The sequence below is a fragment of the Equus przewalskii genome, chromosome 22, assembly GCF_037783145.1.
Source record: "Equus przewalskii isolate Varuska chromosome 22, EquPr2, whole genome shotgun sequence".
Lineage (NCBI taxonomy): Eukaryota > Metazoa > Chordata > Mammalia > Perissodactyla > Equidae > Equus > Equus przewalskii.
Window position 1 is genome coordinate 23,417,935 of NC_091852.1, and position 24,224 is coordinate 23,442,158.

The following is a 24,224-nucleotide window of genomic DNA, read 5'->3' on the forward strand; positions in this document are numbered from 1 at the left end:
TTCAAATTAAAAATCAAATCACCCTTTTAATATTCACTATATCCCAGATACAATGCAACATGAACCTTCTAAGAAAGTAGTTACTGAGTTCTCATCACTGAACTCTGCCTGTCAGACTTACTGAAGAGGGCATTAGATAGGTTGATGGATTAGATGCCCTTTAAGAGTCTTTTTAGAGTGTATTTTGTCCCTTTAATAAAATTTGAAGTAAAATTTCATGATTTCAAGTTACTGAATTTTATACTGGTTACTAGTACCATGCATTTCATATTTTGGTGTTCAATAAATATTTTTTAAAATTAAATTGTGCTTTACTTTTTGGGAAAATAAAATACACTAGAATGATTCACTTTCTAATGAAATTTCAGGTATTACCTAACAGTCCAAAAAGAAAATTGTTGACACAGAAAAAGATAAGCCATGTGTTCTATAAATGTAAAATGATTGGCCCAAGAAAATAGTGCTTTTCCTACTATTCAGGGGAAAAAGAGTTCTCTAATGGTAAGAATGACAGAGAAAGTTAAAATTTAAAGTAGATCTTAAAGGTAAGGTAAGCTATAGATGGATGTAAAGGATGATGGCATACATGATAGGCATTAATCACCTCCCTTTGCGTTTACTCTTCATTTTTCTTTTCCCAGAAGGTAGACCTTTCTTTTAGGGATCCAAGGATTCCAAAGAAGTTAACTCCACCCTTCACTCCAGGGATGGAACACACAATCCTGGATACAACAGTTAGGACTTTGCACCATCACGGCCACAATGATTAGTCGTGAGGTGGAAATATGACCTACACTAGTTGAATCAAAGTAAATATCAGGACTTTTGTTAGAAATACTGAGACAAATACATTTTTCCGAGTGGAGGTAAATACAGAAACAATAAGCCTCAGGAACTACTAGAAGCCATATCAGAACCGAGACAAAAGTATCAGAATGAAACCAACACTGGGAAGCCAGAATAAAGAAATGGAAGTCACTAAGTCTCTGGATCATTCCCAAAGTAGCCCTATCTTTGGGCTTTTGAGTTACACTAGCTAATGTATTCCCTTTGTGGCTTAAATACATTTGAGTCATTTTTTAAATTATTGTTTTTTATTACTTACAACAAAAACTGAGAAGGCAGGAACTTCATGCAAAGAAAAATAGACTAGAATGCACAAGATGTCAGTAAGACTTAAAGATTGGTCTCAGAATTTTTAGCCAAATTTATTACTAAAGCAATTCTGGTGTTAAATACAGACATATCTAAGTTCCCATTCACTGAGCATATTTTATTTGCTCTATGTGGATATTTCTTATGAGCACTTACTTTAAAACTTGTAAATGTTTTTAGATCCATTTCAACTAGCTCCTCCACATGAGCCCCAGACTTAATGGGTCTGGGCTGTAATCTTGAAGTGGGGTGAAAACAAGATGCTGCCACCTCTATTCTCAATTTGCCACAATCAACTAGAAGTTGGGTTAAAGAGCCATGAAATTCTGGATTTCAGCTCCAAAAAGATGAGGGAAACATGGACAACATTAAGATAACCTCTGCTCCACAAAGTTTCTCACTACTATTCTCGAACTCTGTTCCAGGTCCCAAATAAATCAGAGCCCTGAGGATACAATTATAAAACTTCTAACAACCAGACTATAAAGCTACCAGATGGCAAAATTGCTAAAAAGAAAGCTGCTATTAAAAGCAAAGGACCCCAAGATTAATGTGACTCATCATTTTAAACATTTCAGTTAAAAATTATATGGGAAAAAAATAAGTACTGGTAAGAAAAGACTTAATTGGTCTCACTTACCACTTTGGAATTTTGAAAACCACTGCAGACTCCAGTCTATGTTCCTCTGATAAATATATCTGAATAAATAAGAAATAGGATGCTGTCTTTGGTGACCTTCAGGTGCAAAATCTCTTAAATTTCATTTTGTCCAAATATTACTTGAGAAAATTTTTTAAAATATTCATAAGTGCCTGTAGAATATTTTTAGGACAGTATCTTCCCAAAGACGGGTGAGGAGAAAAAATAAATAGCAAGTTTGGTCACATAGTTGACTGTTTTATTAATTGAAAAAGAAATTATATATTCAGGCTTCCTAATACAGAAATAGAAATTATGAGAGATTTTCATGCTCTGCAATTCTATAAGTAATTTCTCATTCATAACTGTTTATCCCTAAAATTACATATATTTATACACACACCAAAAGAGAGACTGAATTCATCCTGAGCTTTCCTTACAGAAAGGATATCAGTCCCAACTTAATTTAAGATTAAAACTTTAGGTGGAGATCAGAGGTTAGGGCTTGTTTTAAAAAATAATATACCTTAAATAAGAAAACTTTGTACCTTTTTTACAGTTCCTCACTGCTTGGCAAAAACAAAGAAAAACATGGTAGAATAAATGTGTCAAAAGCCATGTGATCACAGGCAAATTATATTCTATTTCTATATTATTATATATTTTCTCCAATAAGCTGGCATTACTTTTGTAATAAAAACACAAAATCCTTTCTTTTTAAATGGACCCAGGCATGTATAAAGACCTTATAATTCCACATTTTTAAGTGTGTAAAATGGTCCTACCTTCTCTGCACCGTATCTTTCCCCATACGGGATAAAGCTAATTGCTCCTTTGGGAATGGTGGTGGAATACTGAAAGCCACTTGGTAGTCTCCTCACCACCACCTTAATGACCACTGGCTATTTCAGCAGTTTAATTATAATGTGCCTAGGTATGGGACATCATAGTTTATCCTGCTTGGGGTTAGCTGACCTTTCTGGATGTGTAAGTTGATGCTTTCTGAAATATGAAAAATTTTCAAGCTTTATTTCTTAAATACTTCTTATTCAACATTTTTATGCTCTTCTCCTTCTGTGACTCCAATCACACACATGCTAGACCCTTAGGTATTATCTCTTAAGTCTCTTCTTTTTTTTTCCTAGGTTCTTCATATTGAATAAATTTTATTGATATGCTTCAAGTTCACTGATTTTTCTACTATCTCCAATATACTGTTACGCTCGACCATAAATTCTTAATTACAATCATTGTTCTTTCCAGTTCTAGAATTTCCATTTGGCTTTTTTTATAGTTTCCATTTCTCTGCCACAATTTCCTATCTGTTCCATCACTAAGACCATAGTAGTTGTTGGTTTGCTTTTTTTTAAGCCTTATATGTGTATGCATACTTAACCCTTTGTCAGCTGAACACAACATCTAGGCCATCTCAAGGTCTGTGCTGTTGATTTTTTTTGTATGTCTAGTAATTGTTTAATTATATATTCAATAGTATGATTATAAAATGTAATAGAGTGTAGAGAACCTGGATTCTGATTTTGCTACGTTCTTCTGAAGAGTGGTGACTTTTTTTCTCAGGCAGTATAACTACTGGTTGAACATCTTGAATTTGTTTATATATTGTTGGAATGATTTTCAGGAAAGCTCAAGGTGTTTCACAAGTTCAGTTCTAGTTCAGCAGGCTCAAACTTCTATCTTTGTCTTCCTTGTAGATTTTGTTGAGGTCTAGTTTTGAACTTGTTAGGGTGGATCTAGAGTAAGCCTTACTCTAGGACATAGAACTTACTTCTAAGGTGTGGAGTTCTTGGTTCTCATCTGGATACCTAGCATGTTAATAATATCTCTCCACTCTGCCTAGGACAGAACTCCAAAGTCTACTAGGAACCTTTAATATGTCTTTCCATTTCCAGATCCCTAGTAAGCTCACAGATTCTCTTTTGATACATATGAAGTCCATCTCTCAGCTAAGGACTCATGGGGAACCCACATTTAGAATTCTGGACGCCCATTTCTGTATACCTTTCTCCTTTCTGGTGCACTGCTCCAGATTCCAGCTGTTTCAACTGCCCTAAACTCTGATCTCTGCTTTCTCAGGTCAGAGGCACCACTGTTTCTGCTTGGACTCCATATCCCTGTGTCACAGTCAGGAAATTATCTCTAGGCAGAAAGCCAGGGCAGACATGGGGCTCTTCTTATCTTTTTGGTTTGCCTGAACTAAATCCACTTGCAAACTAATTGTACTCTGGGAAGCTAGACATCTCCATGGCCTCTTTTAAGCTACCATGTAGTAGATGTTATCTTCATGGCTGCTTCGCAGCTACTTTACATTTGCTTTCTACAATAGAGAAGTAGACTTGATGTCTCTTCCTATTTCAAAGCCCTCAGTCTCTTTGGAGCCTCCCACAAAGTTACAATTCCTGTCCAAGCGGTAGCTTCCAACTCATAGCCCACTTGTAGTGCCAAGATGATAATCACACTGAGAACCCACAAAGTCCCAAACCTTAGCTGACTTAGGTTACCAGGTTCACTCACTTTTCCTGGTTCTCTTAATTTATTTATCACTTATGGCTTTTCAAGCAAGTGATCATCTGTATTCAAATCTTCACTGTCTTACAACAACAGAAATATTCTATCTGTTCAGAGTGACCACTATAATTTTCAACAAGAGAAAAAAGTATTTAAGAGAATAAAATTATGTTTCCAAGACATTCAAAAGAAATCTTGCAAGTAATATAATCCTTACGATATACAAAAGCAGAGTGCTCTGGATTGAAGCTTGTCATGAAAGATGGATGGTGTGCTAGGAGCTAACTATTGAATCTCTTAGATCCCTTTGCTTCAGTGAAGTTCAATTAGTTTCATCAGAAAGAAGGCCTAGATCCTAGTTCCAGCTCCATACTGGTACACTCATTGGCAAAATACTTGACTTTTTATTTAGTAGTCTCAGTTTTCTCATAAATGAGGTAGACATATAAATATATGTCTTGGCAATCTTCAAAATACTGTTAGCATCAAATGAACAATTGTGCCTCAAAAGCCCTTGGTAAATTTAAAAATAAATAAATAAATTTAAACTACTACTATTTTGCCATAATGAGACCAACGTTCTTAAATCTCCTAGGCTTATTCTCCATTTTTCATAATAGTATCAATCACAAAGTCAGAATCATTCTTTTCAATTTTTAAATATGTTTTATATATCAGACTTCAATGTATTTCATTTGGGTTACAGACTACAGGCTTAAAATGTGCTAAACCACTGCTTTTCAGAACAGTTCTAACACTTCCTATTCTGTAAGCTTTTCACAATCAAACAAGTAAAATTTAATCTCTGTTGTGCATTCCAAGCAATTTGTTTATACTGTAGAACAAAGGGCAGCACACTTAGTCTATAAAGGGTCAAACAGTAAATATTTCAGGCTTTGTGGTTCCACAGAGTCTCTGTCACCACTACTCAAATCTGCCAATGTAGTATGGAAGCAGTCATAGACAATATGTAAACAAACTGGCACGGCTGTCCCAAGAAGACATTATTTACAAAAACAGGCTATCAACTGGATTTTGCCTGAAGCCTGTAGTTTGCCAACCCCTGCTCTAGAAATATGCTTCTCAATCTTTACTGTGCATACTAATCACATGGAGATCTTTTTTTTTTTTTAAAGATTTTATTTTTTTCCTTTTTCTCCCCAAAGCCCCCCGGTACATAGTTGTATATTCTTCCTTGTGGGTCCTTCTAGTTGTGGCATGTGGGACGCTGCCTCAGCGTGGTTTGATGAGCAGTGCCATGTCTGCGCCCAGGATTCGAACCAACGAAACACTGGGCCACCTGCAGTGGAGCATGCAAACTTAACCACTCGGCCATGGGGCCAGCCTCATCACATGGAGATCTTAATGCAGATTCGGATTCAGTAGGTCTGAGCGGAGTCTGAGATTCTGCGATTCTAAGAACCTCCCAGTTGTCTTATGATGATCCTGGTCAAACAATGATATTTTTGAATAGCAAGGTTCTGATGAGCTCCATGAGAACAGGGAACCTATCTAATTATCTACTGTGTAGCCTCAGTGCCTAGAACAGTACTTGACACACAATAAAGCAAATATTTAAGAAACAAATGAAAAGAACCAAGAATAAGCTTCTACTAGAATGTCACGTTCTGCCTTACATCATTGTTATCTGTGTCATCCTTTATGAGGTTCATCCTTTGTTATGTTCACTTTAGCTTTTAAGTCTACCAAATCTACCAGTCTTTTTAACATGGTAGATTTTCTAATAAATGTTACTGAATTAAACCACCGTCTTGGTCCATGTACACAGTCCAAAAGCTAGTTGTTACTGACAAATCCATCCCAAACTCTTCTATTTTCCATCCCTGTTATGGGGCCATAACAGCCAAGTTTGTACTTTATGTTGCTGCCCTCTTAGCAATACCTGAGTAGATCAAAGATGAAGAGCTGAATCAAGCTGGTCTATATTCTCTCTCTTGGGATTTCTGGAACTGGGGTCTCTGTCTAGGCTGGTGACTCTGAGTAACTAAGGAGTAGTGGTGGTGACTGTATGTGGTCATGTGCATCTGAAAGTAAATTTATAGAGTGTGAAGAAGGGAGAGACATGTAGACAGAAGCAAACATAAAGGATGAGGAGAGTACTGCCTAGGCTCCTAATGGCTTTACTGATGGAGAACTCCAGTTTCTCATGAGGCCAACCTATTCTTTGGGATTTCAGGAGTTATCCAAATATCTTTCCACATTTCTGTTTTTAGATAGATTGAAATGGATTTCTGATACTTAAAATAAAAAGAATATTAAAAATAAGACAGTATCTTTCTAATTAAATACTTCCACTTATAAAGACCATATAGAAGCAAAAATATACACAGAAAATGTGTCAAAATTGCAAGAGGGAAAAATGTTAAATTGAGGAATCATCAAGTTTTCAATAACTGGAGCCTAGTAATCAAAGGCATGAGTATTATTAAATCGATTATATTTTTAGTGAAAGGATAAATGCTACCAACAGATAAGAGTACTAATATGAAGACTAACATATGCTAAAACAAATAAATACTTCTATAATTCTTAAGGGAAAAATTTGCCATCACTGGACCCTTAGTTCCAAAATTATTCAATATACTTCTTTACAGGTGGCTGGTCCTAACTACATTTTTAAAAGTAAAAAATTAACAATTATTAGAATGAGCTGATTGAGATAATAAATATTTCTTTAACCCAACAGAAACAGAAGAGAGAGAAATTCTATGCAATATTTTCAGTAGAAATGAACTTGAGAAGGGAGGAAGGATAGGAAACAATCACACCCAACTGGAATTCTATAACTCAGACAGGGAACGAGATATAAAAAGCAATGCGTCTAAGCCAACAAACTTCCCAAGAATCTCCTAACAGTCAATCACCTCAAAATATGAATTGATTCTGGTCACCCTTGCAGCCAACTATTCCTACTTAATTTTTAAAAAAATAATTGCTAATCAAATAATCCACATTTTTTGTTAGGAAGTTAAAATGGAAATGACAAATTCCTAGCACTTTTCATTTGTAGCACAATTCAAAGTATCCATTATTTTCCAAGCAGCAAATGAAAATGTCAAAAACATTCTTATTGTAGATATTTAGTTGTTTTCTGCCAAATTAATGAAAGGAAAATATTGCACTTTGAATTGGTTAATTACCATGAATCCTTCTGCAAAGGCTCCTGCTTGCAGAACTAAGCCAGCTCTAGTTGGCACACGGCCCTCATATTCATGGAGACTACACTATAGGCTCCACTGTACTCAAGAGACATTTAGTTTTTGGCATCCATTCACCAGCTTACAAATCATCAGTCCTAACAATTATAGACACTCAACTGTCTGAAGTAAACAGGGCAGAAAGCACCTGCGTTTAATAGGGATGTACCACATTCTGCTTCTTTGAAATTTTAAGAGCTAGACTTAGAATACAGAATGAACAAGAATACTCTGATTTACACATCTTCTAGAAACTAGAGCTACTTCAACAAAAATCTTCTAGTGACAAAACTACTTCAAGGAAATCCTCCAGAAGCAAGGCAAAATTTTAGGAAAGGAGGAATTTGGAAAAGTTCCTTTTCCTTAGTTCTAGGACAGGGTGAATGGAGCTATTTCAAGTATAGGCCGCTTGGGAACCCACACATAGAGCTCATACCTTGCCATTTCCTAGGATAGATAGGTGCTAATTTGCCTATTTCCAAATCTGATAAAATAACCATTACTCAAGCCTAACCACATCTCTCCTCCCTCATCCTGCCATTCTCTTTTCTACAGAAATTCAAAGACCTGGAATGCCCACTCTCCATGTTGGATAACATATTGGACATACTTCTTTAAAACTGAATAGGAATATGTTTCTCAACTTTTTGAAAAATATATTCCACTGATCCTTTTATTTGGGAAAGAATGGGTAGACAGATGGAGACAGAAAATAACTAATGATTTCTCTCTCTCCTTTTTCCTCTTTCCCTAAATAAAATGGAAGAAAAATCCTGAATCAAGACAGATAAATAATGATAAACTTAGGAATCCAAGCTGGTTTCTCCAAGATGCTCTCCATATGGTTCTTATAAGTAAGCACTCCCAGGCTACAAGTGTGTCACCTCCTCATACAGAGTCTTGCATCAAGGAATGCAAAGAGCCAAGAAGCCAATAGTTCATCCTAAAAAGGACCATTCAACACCATCTACAATATTAATCTATGTTAACATCTAAGTATTATGGCAAATGAAAATTTAGCATGCAATTTTTTTAGGATTAGCAAAATTAGCAAAATATAAATTACTAGTCAAAAACACTTAGACGACATTAGAACTTCAGGCTGTGAGAAGTTGACATAAGTCTTTATTTACCTTTAAATAAATTGAAGCTAACCCAGGATGACAACCAGGATGCCTAGAGGGTCTAGAAACCATGAAAGAAACAGTATACAAATAAACAAAGAAAAGAAGATAGAAAAAGATAAACACAGAACAAAGAACAGATGGAAACAAAGAGAACAAATAGCAAGATGACAGACTTAAAACGAACCACATCAATAATCACAGTAAATGCAAGTGATCTAAACACATCAATTAAAAGGCAGATATTATCAGACTCCTATGAAAGCCAGACCCAACAATATGCTGCTTTTGAGAAATGTACATGAAATATAAACACAAATAAGTTAAAAGCAAAAGGTTAGACAAAGGCATCATACTAACACTAGTCAAAAGAAACCTAGAGTGGCTATACTAGTATCAGAAAAAGTTGATTCCAGAATAGAACCATTACCAGGGATGCAGAGAATAATTTCAGAATGATAAAGTAGTTAATTCATCAAAAGGATTTAATACTCTTAAAAATTTATGTACCTTATAACTGAGCTTCAAAATACATGAAGCAAAAACTGATAGAAACCAAGATATACAATATTCTGGCCATAAAACAAGCCTCAAATTTAAAAGGATTCCAGTCATACAAAGTATGTTCTCTGCTCACAACTGAACTAAATAAGAATAACAAAGACCTCTGGAAAGTTCTTGAACATTTTAGAACTACTTAGGGCACTTCTAAATAACCAAAGGGTCAAAGAAAAATCCAAAAGTGGAGTTAGAAAAGTATTTTAAACTGAATGAAAATGAAAACATATCATATCAAAATTTATGGGATGCCACTAAAGCAGTACTTAGAGTGAAATATATAATATAAAACATCTATAGTAGGAAAGAAGGTCTCAACTCAATGGCCTCAGCTTCTACCCTAAGAAATTAGAAAAAGAAGAGTAAATTAAGCTCAAAGTAAGCAGAAGAGAGGAAATAATAAAGATCATAGCAGAATTCAATGACTTAGAAAATAGAAAAATAGGAAAAATCAATGAAAGCAAAACCTCATTCTTTGAGATGTCAATTAAATTGATAAACCTACAGGCCGACTGAGCAGAAATTAAAAGAAAAAATATAACTTAGTTATGTGAGGAATGAGATATTTTTTCTTTTAATTTCTGCTCAGTCGGCTTATAGGTTTATCAACAGATAATAGGGAATATCATAACAACATTATGCCAATAGACTTGACAGTTATTGACAGCTCAATAACTGGATATAACCCAACTGTCCATCAACAGGTGAATGGATAAACTAATTGTGGTATATCCATGTGATAGAATATTACTCATCAATAAAAAGAAACTATTGTTACATGTAACAATATGGATGAATCTCAAAATAATTATGCTGAAAGAAACCAGACAAAAAAGAATACGTATTATATGATTTCATTTATATAAAGTTCTAGGAAATGTAAACTAATTTACAGTGACAGAAAACAGATGAGAGACTGCAGGGGTTTGGGAGAGGGAGCTGAAGGGGCTGGGGAGAGGTGGAAGAAAGAGAATATAAAGAGACACAAGGAAACTACTGGAGTGATAGTATATTCATTATTTTGATCGCAGTGATGGTTTCACAGATATATACATATATCAAAATCACACACTTTAAAAATGTGCAGTTTATTGTATGTCAAATATACCTCCACAAAACTTTGTCTTTTAAAAAATCAACAACCACAAAACCTGGAAAATCTGAGAATATACTAAGTCTGCAAATGAGAAGCATGAAAAAAGGAATGATGGCTTTTGGCAAACAGCTGACAGCAGAGAAAAATGAAAGTGATTAGATTTGGCCTATGTGGCTTCAGGAGAGAACAAGCACCCACGGAGCAGAAATTAAAAGGCAGCTGCCTCAGCTACACAAAAGAATACTCTAACAACTGGAGCTGTGCAAACATGGAACGGACTGCTTTGTAAGGTAAAGCTCTCTCACGGTCACATAAAGAGTTAAGTAGAAACTCAACTGATCACCTGTTAACTGAGGTATTAGGAGAAATGCACACTTGAGAAAGGAAAGTGTTTCCTGATCTTAAATGCACTGCTTAGAAAAACAGAACACATAGTTTACACTTGGGGAGAAATCTAAGCAATCGCATTCATCAGGCCCAAGAGCCATCAACGCCAAACATTTTGATTGGTTAAAGTATTTAGGAGCCTATGAACAAGGTTAATGAGCATACTTGTCAATCTGCAACCGGGTTATCTTTCACATAGGAAAAGCAATAAAGAAGTCTTCAAAGATAAACATAGTTTGCAAAATGTGTATTTGTCTTGTTTGTTTTTGCATGTAGTAAATTATCACAAATTTCTTCAGGGAAAGGAGTACTTACAATGTTTACTATGTAATTTTAAGCTCTTAAGAGGTCAATAGCTAATAATAATGGCTACTATTTATTGAATATCTATTATAGGCCTAGAAATTCAAGCAAAGCATTTTGAACACAGGAACTTTACAATACTGAAAGATAGCTATTACTCCCATTATACAGATTGAAAAATCTTAGGCTGCGGGAAGTTAAGGGGATCTCCAGACTAAGGATCTGAAGTTGTCTGTCTGGCTCCAAAACCCAATGATATAAGATTGCCTACCAGTTCACCAAAGAAATAGGAGCCATCTGATGATCACTCCACGCAGTCACTTTCTTCCCTCTCCAAATATCTCCTATAATCCTGCCCAATGCATTTTGCAAAAATACAAATTTTCTCATGTTATTCATCCAGCTTCATTTCCTTCAGTGTCTTATAACTCCTAAGTAAAGTCTAAATGCATCAGCATGGCCAATGGGAGACCCTTCTGCCTACTTTTCTAGCATGATTTCAAATTATTTCTCCTGTATATTCCAGATATACTAAAATATTGACAAGTCTTTTTAAAATGCAATACATTTGTACTTGCCGTTCTCACTTTTCTGCATGCCCTTTGTTTCACTTTCCACTTGGTGAAGGAACTTTTATCCTTCCAGATTAAGTTTAAATATTGTCTCCTCTGTTAAAGTTTTCTCTGACATTCCAGCAACAATTAGATGTACCTCCTTTTACATGTACATCCCTCTATTCATACTGACAATTATTTGTGAATGTTTCCTGCAAAAAATATCTCCTCAGAAAGTTATTCATCTCTGTATTACCCGTACTCAAATCTGATACATAGCAAAGGTTCAGTAAATGTTTATTGACTGAATGGATGGATGATGGACAGGTGGATAAAGAAGCAATTAAATGGATACACTAACCAGTATCTGAAATTAAGCAATAATAAGGAAAACTTAAGGGTTTTCCTTTTTTTTTGTATATAAAAGAAATCATACTGCCTATGCCAGAGATATACTAGCTGCCACAATTATAATATATATAATACACCTTGTTAATTCTATATGATTTCATCCTAAATTACGTCTTAATTGAAGCAACTATTATTATCTAGCCTATTTGATTGTGCGGTCTGTTAAAACAGTTCATTTAATCAAAAGTAAGGGTAATATATAATTTGATGCAAAAATTAATTCTCAAGACTATAAAATGGTTGGAAACCAGGAGATCTGTGAACCACTCTGATTACTTGTCAAGAAGAAGAAAGCCAGAGGAATAACCTTTTTGTGACCTCCTCCCACAAACAAAACTATTCACAGATTTTACTGCTTCAAGACGTAACCTTGTTTAGTGCTTTCCTCCTGTGGATAATGTGAGACATCGAAAAAACTTCCACCATTTAAAATTTCAAGCTCCTTTCTTCCTCAATCTTTATGATTTTAAATTAAAATATTTTTATTTCTGGCCAATGCATGTTTGATTAGGTTCCTAAAATTAGTCTTAATATATAACTGGAATAATTTATGGTACATTTTGGTTTGGGGGGCTTTCTTCCATTGTCTTATTCTCTTACCCAGAGCCGATATGGAAATAACCTGGGTTTCTGTTGGACACTGCTGTTTTATGTTAAAATCAGACTAGAACTAATTCTTTTTAAAAATGCAAAATAAAACAGAATTTAAAAAAAAGTCAAGAAGCTTTGAGAACCACTCTCAGCTAATGGAAAAATTATTTTAATTACATGAGAAATATTCTGAAGCAATCTTCTGGGTGAAAACAAAGCATTACTTACTGGTTGACGGAAATGCCTCTAAAGAAACGTTCACATGTTCAGAAGCCCTTAGTCTATGAAATAAATGCCTTATACATGTAGGTTAAAAAAAAAAGTTCACACCTTGGTAGTGTTCTTCTAAAATGCTGCCTCATTACAGCAATAGCATTTTGATTTATTCTAGAAAGGGTTCCTTTCCGAAGAAGCACTAAAATGTGTTTTTTCAAACACATAGGAAAAAAACTGAAGCGCTCTATAAAGTACTCAAACAGTCTATAGCAGTGGACTTTGCTTTAAAAGGACAAAAGAAAAAGTCATTTTAAATCACATTTAGTGTAATCATCTTTTTTTTTTCTTTTTCTGAAGCATGATAGTAAAATGAGCATAATAACTAAATGATTTCAGAGCCCAGCAATGGAAAGTTTGGGACTGCAAAATGAAAAGACAAAAAAAAAAAATTTGGCCTAAGATATCCATTAAATGAAAGGAGACTATTTTCCAATAGCTGGTGTAATTTTTCTCAGATCAGCCTGAGAACACAGGATATGCAATTTGTTTTGATTTTTCCCTTTACTATCTTGAACTTTGCTCCTGCATTTTCTTTTATAAATAAACAGGTTAACAAAAGGAGGTAACTGATTGTTTAACTTATCATATTGTGATCTTTCAAGGGAAACATTTCATTTTATTCAAGTTCTGGTTCTTCTCACCATTTCTTGTCTCCTTCATGAGAAGATGATATTCCATAAAAGGAAAGGACATCATGTGTGAATTAAGTAAGAAGGGTTCATGAGAGAACGAGAATCTAATTATATAAACACAGTTCCCTACAGGTTGATATAAATTCCAAAATCTCTGAAATCTTGTCTTTAAAGGCTAGAAGTGCTTTTTTAATTATGCTAAAAGTCCCTTGTCTGCTTGATCTCTCATGAACAATTTTAATCAGGCAAGCCTAATACACTCCGTCTCACAGACAACTTAACAGAGCTCTCAACTATGAGCTAATGGGAAGACAAGGAACCAAAAGCATTTTTATTAAAAGGAAAAAATGGTCAGCCTAGAGATTTGGCCAGCAATAAAGCAAGATTAAATCATGCTTTTTCCCCACTTAGCCTACTTAACTTTAAGAACTACAGACATGTAATTAATTTGCTCTTGAGATTTACTCTGTAAACATAAACACACCATTTAAAAAAATACTACATCTTTACAATTCACAGCGGTTTTCATTAACCTGCTTTCTCACTCACAAAGGGACTAACATACTAACAACCAGTGTGCCAGAATCTAAGAATAACCCCTAAAATTTATCCTCCCAAAAAAGGAGAGTCAAAAATCACCCTCTTTAGTCTATGGAAATCCTGAAAAGTTCAAACTGAGTATGAAATGATAATTAAAAGGACCAAATATCGCCAGTCCACCTTTCAGTCAATCCTCACGCCCACTTTTTAGTCAGCTATCTCCATGAGTCCTCAGTCCATTTGGAGGCCCCCTCAATACAGCAGCCTACAATAACCTTCATTTTCCAACAGCTCTAAACTATTTAAACCTAATAGCCACCATTTTAAGCTCCTTTCTCTTAACCAATTCTACCCAGAAACTCCAAAAGAGTCTTGATGGCTGCCCCCGGCCCTAAGAGCTTGGAACCATGCTACACATAATTGGTTTTGTCTATCTACCTTGATCCCCCAAACTGCTTTGAAATTTAAAATTCAAATTTTAACCCCTTGTCTGAGTTTACCTACACTTAGCTGCTGGGTGGACTGCAGCATACTCTCAATCCTCTCTGTGCCTCATTTCCTCCATCTGTAATACTGTAACTAATAATTCCCTCCCTCAAAGAGTTGATGTAAGAATCAAATGACATAATACACAAAAGCATTGTAAGAATTAAATGACATAATACACCTAGAACACTGTGGACATTTAATACATTTAAGTTCCCTCCACCATGTCCCAGATCTGTGCTTCCAGGCTCTTCAAGCATAGGCTTATCACTTCCATTGAACTCCCAAGAAGATACTTAGCTTCTCGCATTCTCCCTGTCAATCTTTGCCAGCCTCAGGACTCACCAGCAACCCCTACCTAGAACCTTGCTTTCATTATTTCTCCATCTCTACACTCAGCTCCCCCTGCCCCCACTTAAGGCTTTCAAGCTATTGTCATTCTAGGGCTCCTTGGGCATCTCTGACTCACTCAGTTTTTCTGTGCACTGAGTCACGTTTACTTATCCATTATAGACCGCTTCATTTACCTTTGCTTCAGTGTTTACCTGCCTGGTTCTCTTCCTCATTACTGCTGTGCCTCTTACTAATTGCAACTGCACACTATCAGTTTAATTTGAAGCTTTTGTATTTACACTGATTTAAAAGACTATTCTTTACAGTTAAACTAAGAGACAGAAAATTAAAATACAATAGATTAGGACAAATAGTGATGACTATAGCCTAGGAAAAAAACATTTGATTAAATCTTAGAAAATGATTTTGTTTTTTTACAATCAACATACATTTATGCATTCACCTATCAGATCCTGTGATTCTTCTGACCTTGTTGCTTGATGAGCTGTAAAAATTCAACTTGCTTATTGAAATGGTAGAGGCTAAAGAGTAAAAGGGATTACTTGCCTAGCAAGGTAGGGCAAAAAGCAAAATTAAGAAATAAGATTTCAAGAAATGTTCATCAGTACTACTAAGATTACAAATACACTCACAAATCCTTTTAATGTCTCCGGCAAAAGAATTGTCTGATCTATCTGCAAATATCCCAGAGTAAGAAAATCTCAGTTATAGAGTTAGAAAACCCAGGTCTCCAATAGGGAATATTCCTCTGGAATAAAAAAAAATCAGCTAGGACTACTGTCCAGATATTATAACTATGTTCAATGATCTTTTTTTTTCTTTTTTACTTTTTTTTTTTTGCTTTCCCTTAATGTTCTCTCCCAATCCTCTGCTGGATATGGATACACAAATTTAAAATACTTAGTGATGCATTATTCTTTACATAAATATGAATTATCTGTCTTTCATAGACTCCATGATTGTTAATTTTCCTAATGGAGTATAAAGTCTTTGCAATATCCCACGGTTAATCCTGACTTGTTTCAAATTACCATGTTTTGGAGTTTTGCCTCAGGTTCTGGTCAAGGACATGAAAACAATATATCAAATAAAGTACCATCAAGGACAGGTGGTTTGTTTTATTTTAAGTAACAGAAAAGAGTAATAAAATAATATTTCCTAGAATTTTACCTTTAGGATCATTCTATTCAATTCACTCAGGTAAATGTTATACTCTAGCAATATTAACAAATAAATTATTACAATGACCTAATTCAGTACTATCTGAAACAAGAGCTGAAACTTTCTTTTCTACTCAATATTTGGTTTTAAAAGAGCTGCTATTACATCTGGCCCCCAGATCTTGTTTTCTAATACCATTTTCCAGTTAAAAAAACCAGGGCTCCTTGGAGAAGTGACTCTCTCGAGGAGTGAAGCAGGAAATATAAAGGCAAGTCTGATGTATCCTATAATGCCAGAAAGTTAGGAAGTGCTCAAAAAAGAAAAAAAAAAACATCAACGAAGGTATGTCAAACAGACACAAGAGCCAATTAAAAATCTCCCAATGGCCAAAACTGGAACAATTTGAGCAATAAAATAAAATAGCATTGGATTATAACTCAAAGTACAAAATAAATATCCATGAATCCATACTTATATAAATAAATGATTGACTAAATAAATAGATGGGGAGGAGAAACAAAACTCTTGTACAGAAGTAGTCTAAATAACTTTTGAAAATATTCCACTCTCAAAGGGGTGGAACATCACTCCCCACTCCTTAGGTGCGGGCTGTGCCTTGTGACTTCCTTCCAAAGAGTACAATATGGAAAGGGGGAAATAAAGAGAAACTTTATAGCAGTGAAATCTGTTAATAATAGGGGAATCAAGCTGCAAGATATATGGGAACTCTGTACTATCCTCACAAGCTTTCTGTAAATCTGAATCTATTCTAAAATAAAAAATGTATTCTAAAAGTTTTTAAAAAAGTCTGCTTACTGCCTTTGGCTTTCTGAAGTTTACTATCTAGCTTACCTGTAGAAAACTCTAGTCAAGTTTAGACTTCAATTGTACAATTCTTCACGACACTCTCGGATCCACAGTTTACTTGCACTGCAGTAGAATGGAAAGATGTGAGGCACAGTCCTGCATTTGGGTTCTGCTCTACATGCAGCTATCCTTACGACCAAAGTAACCAATTTCCTCATTGATAAAACGGGGCAAGCCTACCTGGAGGGCTTTCGGATATCCCTATGGGAAGGAGGCTAGTGTGATGGTCTGTCTGCATTCTCATCCCTGAGCATGTCATCTGAATCCTGTTCCACCCTTCTCTGGCTTGACCCACTTGGATGTCAACCTGGTGCCAGATCTGGCTGTTTTCAGTTTGTTTCTTTAGACTTCATGCTCAAATGTCATTTTTTCAAAAACTCAATTCACTGTTAACTCTACCTGTGGAAGAATAATCAGAAATTAGATGGTTGCCTCTATCTGGGAGAACAGGAGGCTAGAGTGGGAGGAAGACATGATTTGCATTGTGTATACTCTTGGACTATGAGAATTGTTTTTTACTACTGTTTGCATTAACTATTTAAAAACTTATTACAAAAGCCACAACAAGAAATCCATTATTACCCAGAGATGAAAATAGGTTTCTTTTTTTACCTTTGTATGAGCTATCTGTGTGTTATCTCCTTTTAATATAGTACCACGGCAAAAATCATGGCTCCAGGAGATTAGTCTAAAATGATTTCAATCAACTTCTTATGTACCAAATCAGTTGTTTCAAAATAGCATAGGAGTCGTGGAATCAAAAGTGACTTGGGATGGAACCTAGGCCTGTCTATTCACCAGTTATTTAACCTCACTAAACCCCAGCTTCCTCATCTGTAAAGCTGGAATAATAACACTCACACTCCACAAGGTTATTGGAAAGATTAAATAAAAATACAAGTAAAATCCTTAGCATAGTGCCTGGTCCACCTATTACTGTCATTACCAGTACAAATGGAAGTCTGTGGGAAGAACTGATTTCTCACTCAAATGTGTCTTCTATTGAGCTATGAATCCAGAAGCACCTTCCAAATTTTAACACTCCTAAAATGCAACTGGCTTTCAGCAATTATTATTCCTACTTCCCTAAAGAAAAAGCATTAAATAATGAGAATAAACAGCATTTCCCTCTTTGCAGAGAAATTCTCAAATCATAAGAAACATTCAGGAGTCACACACTATTTAGAACTGAATAATTCTTATGGACATAAAAGCAACAAAATATTCAAGAACAACATAAAACTTGATTAAATATGCAGAATGCTACAGTTGAAGTTGTCTTTGGGATTCTGCCAGAAGATTGCATAAGGGCATGTCACATTTTACCTAGACAGATTCTTGAGACTACTGGTAACACATATAAATAACTTTAATAAAAGTACAGGTTACAACAATGCATGTAAACATTTTATGTACTCAATGAATATTTGTTGAGTGCTTTTGTGTACATATATATGTGAATAAATAATATGTTACCAATTCATAGTCCTTCCTATGAGTTATTAGAAATATTATTCCTTTCCTATCTGTCTCAAAAAAGTAGCTCAACATGTTTTTACCCTTATTTCTATTTTATCGTGGTTTTAAATTAAAGCATTTCAAAAACTAAAGTATATTTGCACTTACAGGATATTATGTATAAATGCACGGATTCACACACATACATATATATACACAAGCAACACTCTAGAGTAGAAATATATGTGAATCTCTGTGTACTTGAATGTACCTTAAGATATGAAATTACTACCTTACCAAAAGATATATTTCAGAATATTTTATACTTTCTCATTTTAAAACTGCTTCTTGCTTTTGAGATCACACATAAGAAAAACACCTCATGCATATCTAATTTAAAATCACATCTAGCAACGTGACTGCTCCTAGAAAGTAGAAAAGCATGGAGTCACTGTAAATTTTAGATTGTGCCTGTTAGTGAATGCTCCGAAACAAGTGGGAAGAGGAATGGAAACCTGAAGCTACAATGATAAAAATCTTAAATAAAACCATCTATTCCAAATAGTTAGAGGAGGAACCACTTAAGTATGCCATTCCATTACTAGACCACCAAGTCCAATAATGGCCATTGTTGACTAATGCTTTTTTTCTCAAATCCTCCATTTTATGTAATACTTCACAGTCTGTAAGTCATTCACATGTACATCAAATCACTTAATCCTGATAAAACCTGCCAGCAAAAATGTTATGCTGTTAAATCAGGAACAGAAAAATACAATGATCTGCACAAGGCCACCAAGCTAGTTAAGCGGCAAACTGCGATTCATACCCAAGTGTTCTGCCTCCAAATAGAACTCTTTCCACACTCTCCCATTGATCTCCACAGCTGAATTCCGCTTTCAATGACAGGTCTCATTTCTTGTAGCGCAATGCCCTCTGTCCACCCAACTACAATCCTTCCTCAGGTCATTTACCACATCCTCTCTGGCCTCAAGCCAATCAACTCCCCACACTGTAGCCAGAGACATCTTCCCATTTTAAATCAGATAGTCTTTGAGGTAAGACCAGCAAATGCTTTTCATTGTTTCTAGATACAGAATAAATGTTTCACCAAGGTCTTCAAAGTCTGAGTGGCCTGAACTCTTCCTATCTTTTGAGCTTCGGAGTATTCTCTGTGCATCAGACAGACTTTCTGTCCTTTATAACCACCACTCTCACTCATCCTGGATCTCCCTCCCCTCCCCTTTTCACCTAGTTAATACACTCTCTCTCTTACCTCAAGCATCACTTCCTCAGGCAAACTTTCCCTTACTAACCAAATCAAATGTCCCTACTCTATACTCTCAGGGTGCCATGTACCTCTACTTTATTGAAGTTATTATAGCTGCAAATACATTGACTCATATAATTATTTGGTTAATGTCTGACTTTTCTATCGGACTGTCAAGTGCCACAAAGGATAAAGATGAGGTCATTTTTTTTTTGTTTTTAGTCACTATTATATCCCCAAAGTCTGGCACAATTTCCAGCCCTGCAAGTAGGTACTCAATACTTTTTTTTTAAAGCTGAACGAATATAGAATTAGGCTAATTTCTCTTTCGGTCTTTAAATATTTGAAAACAGCTATTATTCTGATGATTCCTCACTCTATACGTATATATACAAAAGTTAAATTTTAATAAGCAAACCACCCTGATTCCTTGAAATAATCCTTTCATGACAAAGTCCCCAGACACTTCTTAAAACCTGGAAGCTATAAATTAACACAATGGTATTTGCTCACCAGTAAAGAGAGACTGTAGCTTCCCTGTTCCAAACACTGCACTTCTATTAAAACAGTGTACACCGGGCACATAGCAGTGACAGTTATATCACAAATTCCCAGGTCTTCTTCATATGAATTGCTCTTAAAACATGTCTACTCAATTCTGGACTAGTGTGATAACTTGACAAACCTATATGCAGAATTTTACATTAATCACTATTATAGACCATTTCAGTTTCAACCAATCATTTCAGATAGCTAAGCTTTTTTTCAATCCTGATTCCCTCACCTAAACTATTAGCTTTCACTTCCAGCCTTATGTGATATGCAAATGGGATGGGCCTGTTTCATCCAAGTCAGTGATAAAAATGATTAATCGAACAGAGTGAAAGAAAGAGACATGCCACGTCACTAGAAATACCTCTCTCCAAGCTGACACCAATTCATTCATCAGATTTTTTCAACCCTCAATGAACCTACCTGTTCTTATAAAACAGCTCCTAATTTGACCATCTATTTCATAAACATATCATGAGACACTTGTCCAAAGTCTTGCCAAAAGCAACTCACTCCACTTACATGGTAAAAAAAAATTACATAGGTTTAACATGACACATTCCTAGTGAACCCATGGGGTCTCCGAAAGAAAAGCTTCTTTTCTAGGTAAGTCTTCACAAACCATTTGTCTAATGATGAACTAAAGAATTGTCCCAAAGATAGACTTGAAACCCACTAATTTATAATTTTACTTTTACCCCTCTTTTTTGAAAATACAAAAAGAATCTGTACAATCTTTAGTCTTTTGGCACATCTGGTATTGACCACAATTGCTCAAAGATCACCAAACCATTCATTTCTGCAAGTCATTCAATCCTAGAGCATTAAATAGTTGAGAGCATCAAAGTGCTTTCTCATTACTGCTTCCCTTTCTTAGGACTTTAATTTCCTTGTTACAACCATTAGTCTCTTTTACTGAATTTGAAGATCATTTTCTTTTGATAGAGAAGTTGAAACCAACTCAGGAGTTCCATAGCTCCACCTTCACTCCAACATCTAGTATTACACCATCTGTCCCCAAGCAATAGTTGATCCTTTTGCTTGTTTTTCTTCATGATCTGAACGTAACATGTTGTGGTTCTTAAGATCTTTACAAACCTCAGTTTTTTCAGCCTCCTGTATCCTATTTCTGCATTTGTGTTCTAACCTTTTCTTACATACGAGAATCAATTGTGCTTATATAGTATTTCATTTTAAAGAACCTACACACATTTTATTCATTCAATTAATGTTTTACTGCTTGCCAAATGTATGCAATTCAACCAAACTAAAGCAAAAAACATAAAGATGCCTAAGATCTTGTCCCTGACTTCAAGGAATCCAGAGGGAAAACTAGACTTTTAGGCAGAAATAGGGGCTTTTATATTACCAAGATAAAAGTAAGTGCTGTGTGAGCAGAGTACAGAGCAACTAGCTGGAGTATGAAATAGCTGCTGGAGTCTTCATCAAGGAAATATAATATCTGAGTCGAGTCTTGAGAAGTGAGGAGGTAGTCATTTAAAGACTGGAAGGATGTGCAAAAGAATAGCAATATAAAGAGTAGATTGTTTTCACACAAGAGAGATTAACTTCATGCAGCTGGGATTTAAGTGTCATGGAGTCGGTTATAAAAAGGTCCTGTAATCTAGGTGTCTAACACATAGGGCAAATAAAATGAAGCAAATGCTCACTACGAATGCTATGCAGCAGTTAGAAGAAATCAAGCTGTACACCCAATATCATCGGGAGATCTTTAAAACAGCGCTGAGGGCAAACTAAATAACACCTAGAGTATAATACCAGCAATGTAAAATTAAAATACATGCACATCAAGCATTTGTCTGCACACAAAGTGAATCTACATGTTTTACAGGAACATGTACAAATAAAAGGATTCAGATAAAAAATATGAGAATAATTACCTATGGAAAGAGAATGTAATAGGGGGTAGGAAATGGGAACAAAAAGGTTTTTTTTCGGTGGGTACACATTTGTGTGACATCCAAAGATATTAAAAAACTTAGTTTTCCTATTAGTGACAGAAGAAGTCTTAAGGTCTGGGAATGGCAAAATCTAATCCAGCAGTTAGGAAGAAAGTTGGGCCCTGTGTGAAATAAACAGCCCTGTAGCTATTGTTTCTTCTGGAGTTGAAGAGCGTGTGTTCACTCCTCTTCTTCTGCACAGGCTGAGTAGATCTTTATCATTCTCCAAGAAAAGGCTAGGTATCAGACTAAGCTACCAATAAGTAAAGATGGATGTAGAACTTTTGGTAAGAGAAGAAAGTGAAGACTAGGTTTGACAGGGAGCCAAGAGCTGCAAATAAAAGCAGTATCTTAGAGCCCAAATTTGACTGTCTTCTGGGAATATTATTGAAAACATTCCTGCACTGTGGGTGATGCCGGACTAAATCAACACTAAGAGTTTCACCAAGCTGAGGGTCTTATAAGTATGCCAAAGGAAGAGCAATGAGAAATTAAAACAAAGCCTTGCTGAGTATGTCTTGGGAGCTCAGAGTTGGGACTCTGTAATAAACTCATACAAACCCTATCACTTGAAAGACGAATCTCCCCTTACCAAGAACGGCTTTATCTGCACAAACAGACTTTCTATAGGACGCTAACTGAACACCATAGGCAATGAGCCAACATTTTTAAATTTCATCAAGCTTAGTGCCAGGTGACAACTGTTTGCTGTGACATGATTTATGCATTACATTTCATCTAGTTATCTTAGAATCAAAAGAATTTCACCAAAGGGTTCTCATTCAGATAAATAGGAATGATTTCTACCCCAATCCCATCAGTGAAAAGCAGAAAATACACCTGGGAAGTTTCAGGACAAGATCCTATTGATTAAATTTTAAGAATAACCTACTGATTAAATTTTGAAAATAAAGAACTTAAAAATGTAAAATTGGCATCTTTATTGGTATTTCTCCATTGTGAAGACATTGTTTTTAATTTGGATGCAGAAAGCTAACTAAAAAGCAACCAGAATCAAAATATAACCTCAAAATCTCAAGTGATATGTGTAAATAATATGTAACACAGTTAACAACACTCTATATTTACATAACCTTACATTTCCATAGATATGCTCATGGGAGTCAGATGTTTGTTTTCTCCTTTTTGGTCCACATTTCAGTAATTTGATAGGGACTCTTTTCCCTCTGAGTCTTCTCATAAAGTATCATTTCAGTCCCTATTTAGTTATCCATCATCTCATCATAGTATCTTCTTATCCATTCTACTCAGAATAAGATATATTTTGATAGAACGTGGAATTTAAAAGAGGGCCTCTTCCAATAATGATTCTAATACAATTTTATTTTGTAATTATTACCTAAAGACAGTAACATATTATGTATGGGTGGTGAGATATGGGTACCAGTTCCTTTCCTCTTTATAAAATATTCATTGCTTTTATAATCAAGAAAAAAGATTTTAAATAACTATGTAGTGACATGATGGGGGGGAAATTTTACTACAAAAAGTTGTAAATTTCAAAGGACCTTGGTTTGGGATCTTCCTCTTACCCTCTATCACTATCGTGGCTTGCAATCCAACTTAGATATGAATGCACAAACTCAATAGCTTTGTCATAAAGTCTGTGAAAAATTGGACAATGGACGGCAGGGACGGGGAAAATCTAAAAGTTACACATCAGGTACTTAGCAAAGACACCAAATCTATTCTGAACTCTAAAAATTACACCATATTATACTAAAATGTCAAATTTTCTTATAACGAAACACGTTAAATCAGCACCTCAGCAATTTCTGCTAAAGACTAAATGGTTTAAAATAACACAAATACTCCTGTACCTCAATGTGCATGCAATGAAATAATCTAGCATTAACAGTGTCAGACAACAGATTTAACATTGTTAGAAAAAAGTCCTTGTACACTATACAATTATCACCCTGATATTTGCCCAGTTTTCCTCTACCTTATGCACTCATCAAATAAGATAAAACAGCATTTAAAAAAGTAATAATATAAATTTTAACGTTCAATTTTACTTTTCTTAGCATTAAACCTGAAACTAATAAACTGAAGTTGTTGTAAAACCTTATTCAATGTCACT

General features: G+C 35.2%; 1 protein-coding gene across 16 annotated transcripts in view; it reads right to left on the minus strand.

Annotated features, from left to right (window-relative positions):
* RFX3 (regulatory factor X3) overlaps nt 1–24,224 on the minus strand; it is a 263,930-nt gene that overhangs the window by 178,102 nt on the left and 61,604 nt on the right. For 4 of the 16 annotated variants that reach the window (XM_008543896.2, XM_008543874.2, XM_070590683.1 and 1 more), the window contains exon 2: nt 17,060–17,278. The exons of 7 other annotated variants lie outside the window; for them this stretch is intronic. In XM_008543896.2, coding sequence (XP_008542118.1) covers nt 17,060–17,138 — 79 coding nt within the window. In that variant the 5' untranslated portion in view covers nt 17,139–17,278. Of the gene's footprint in view, nt 1–1,795; nt 1,855–16,864; nt 16,943–17,059; nt 17,279–24,224 lie in introns of all 16 variants that reach the window. 5 more of the 16 variants (XM_070590685.1, XM_070590687.1, XM_070590689.1 and 2 more) reach the window with 3 other exon arrangements.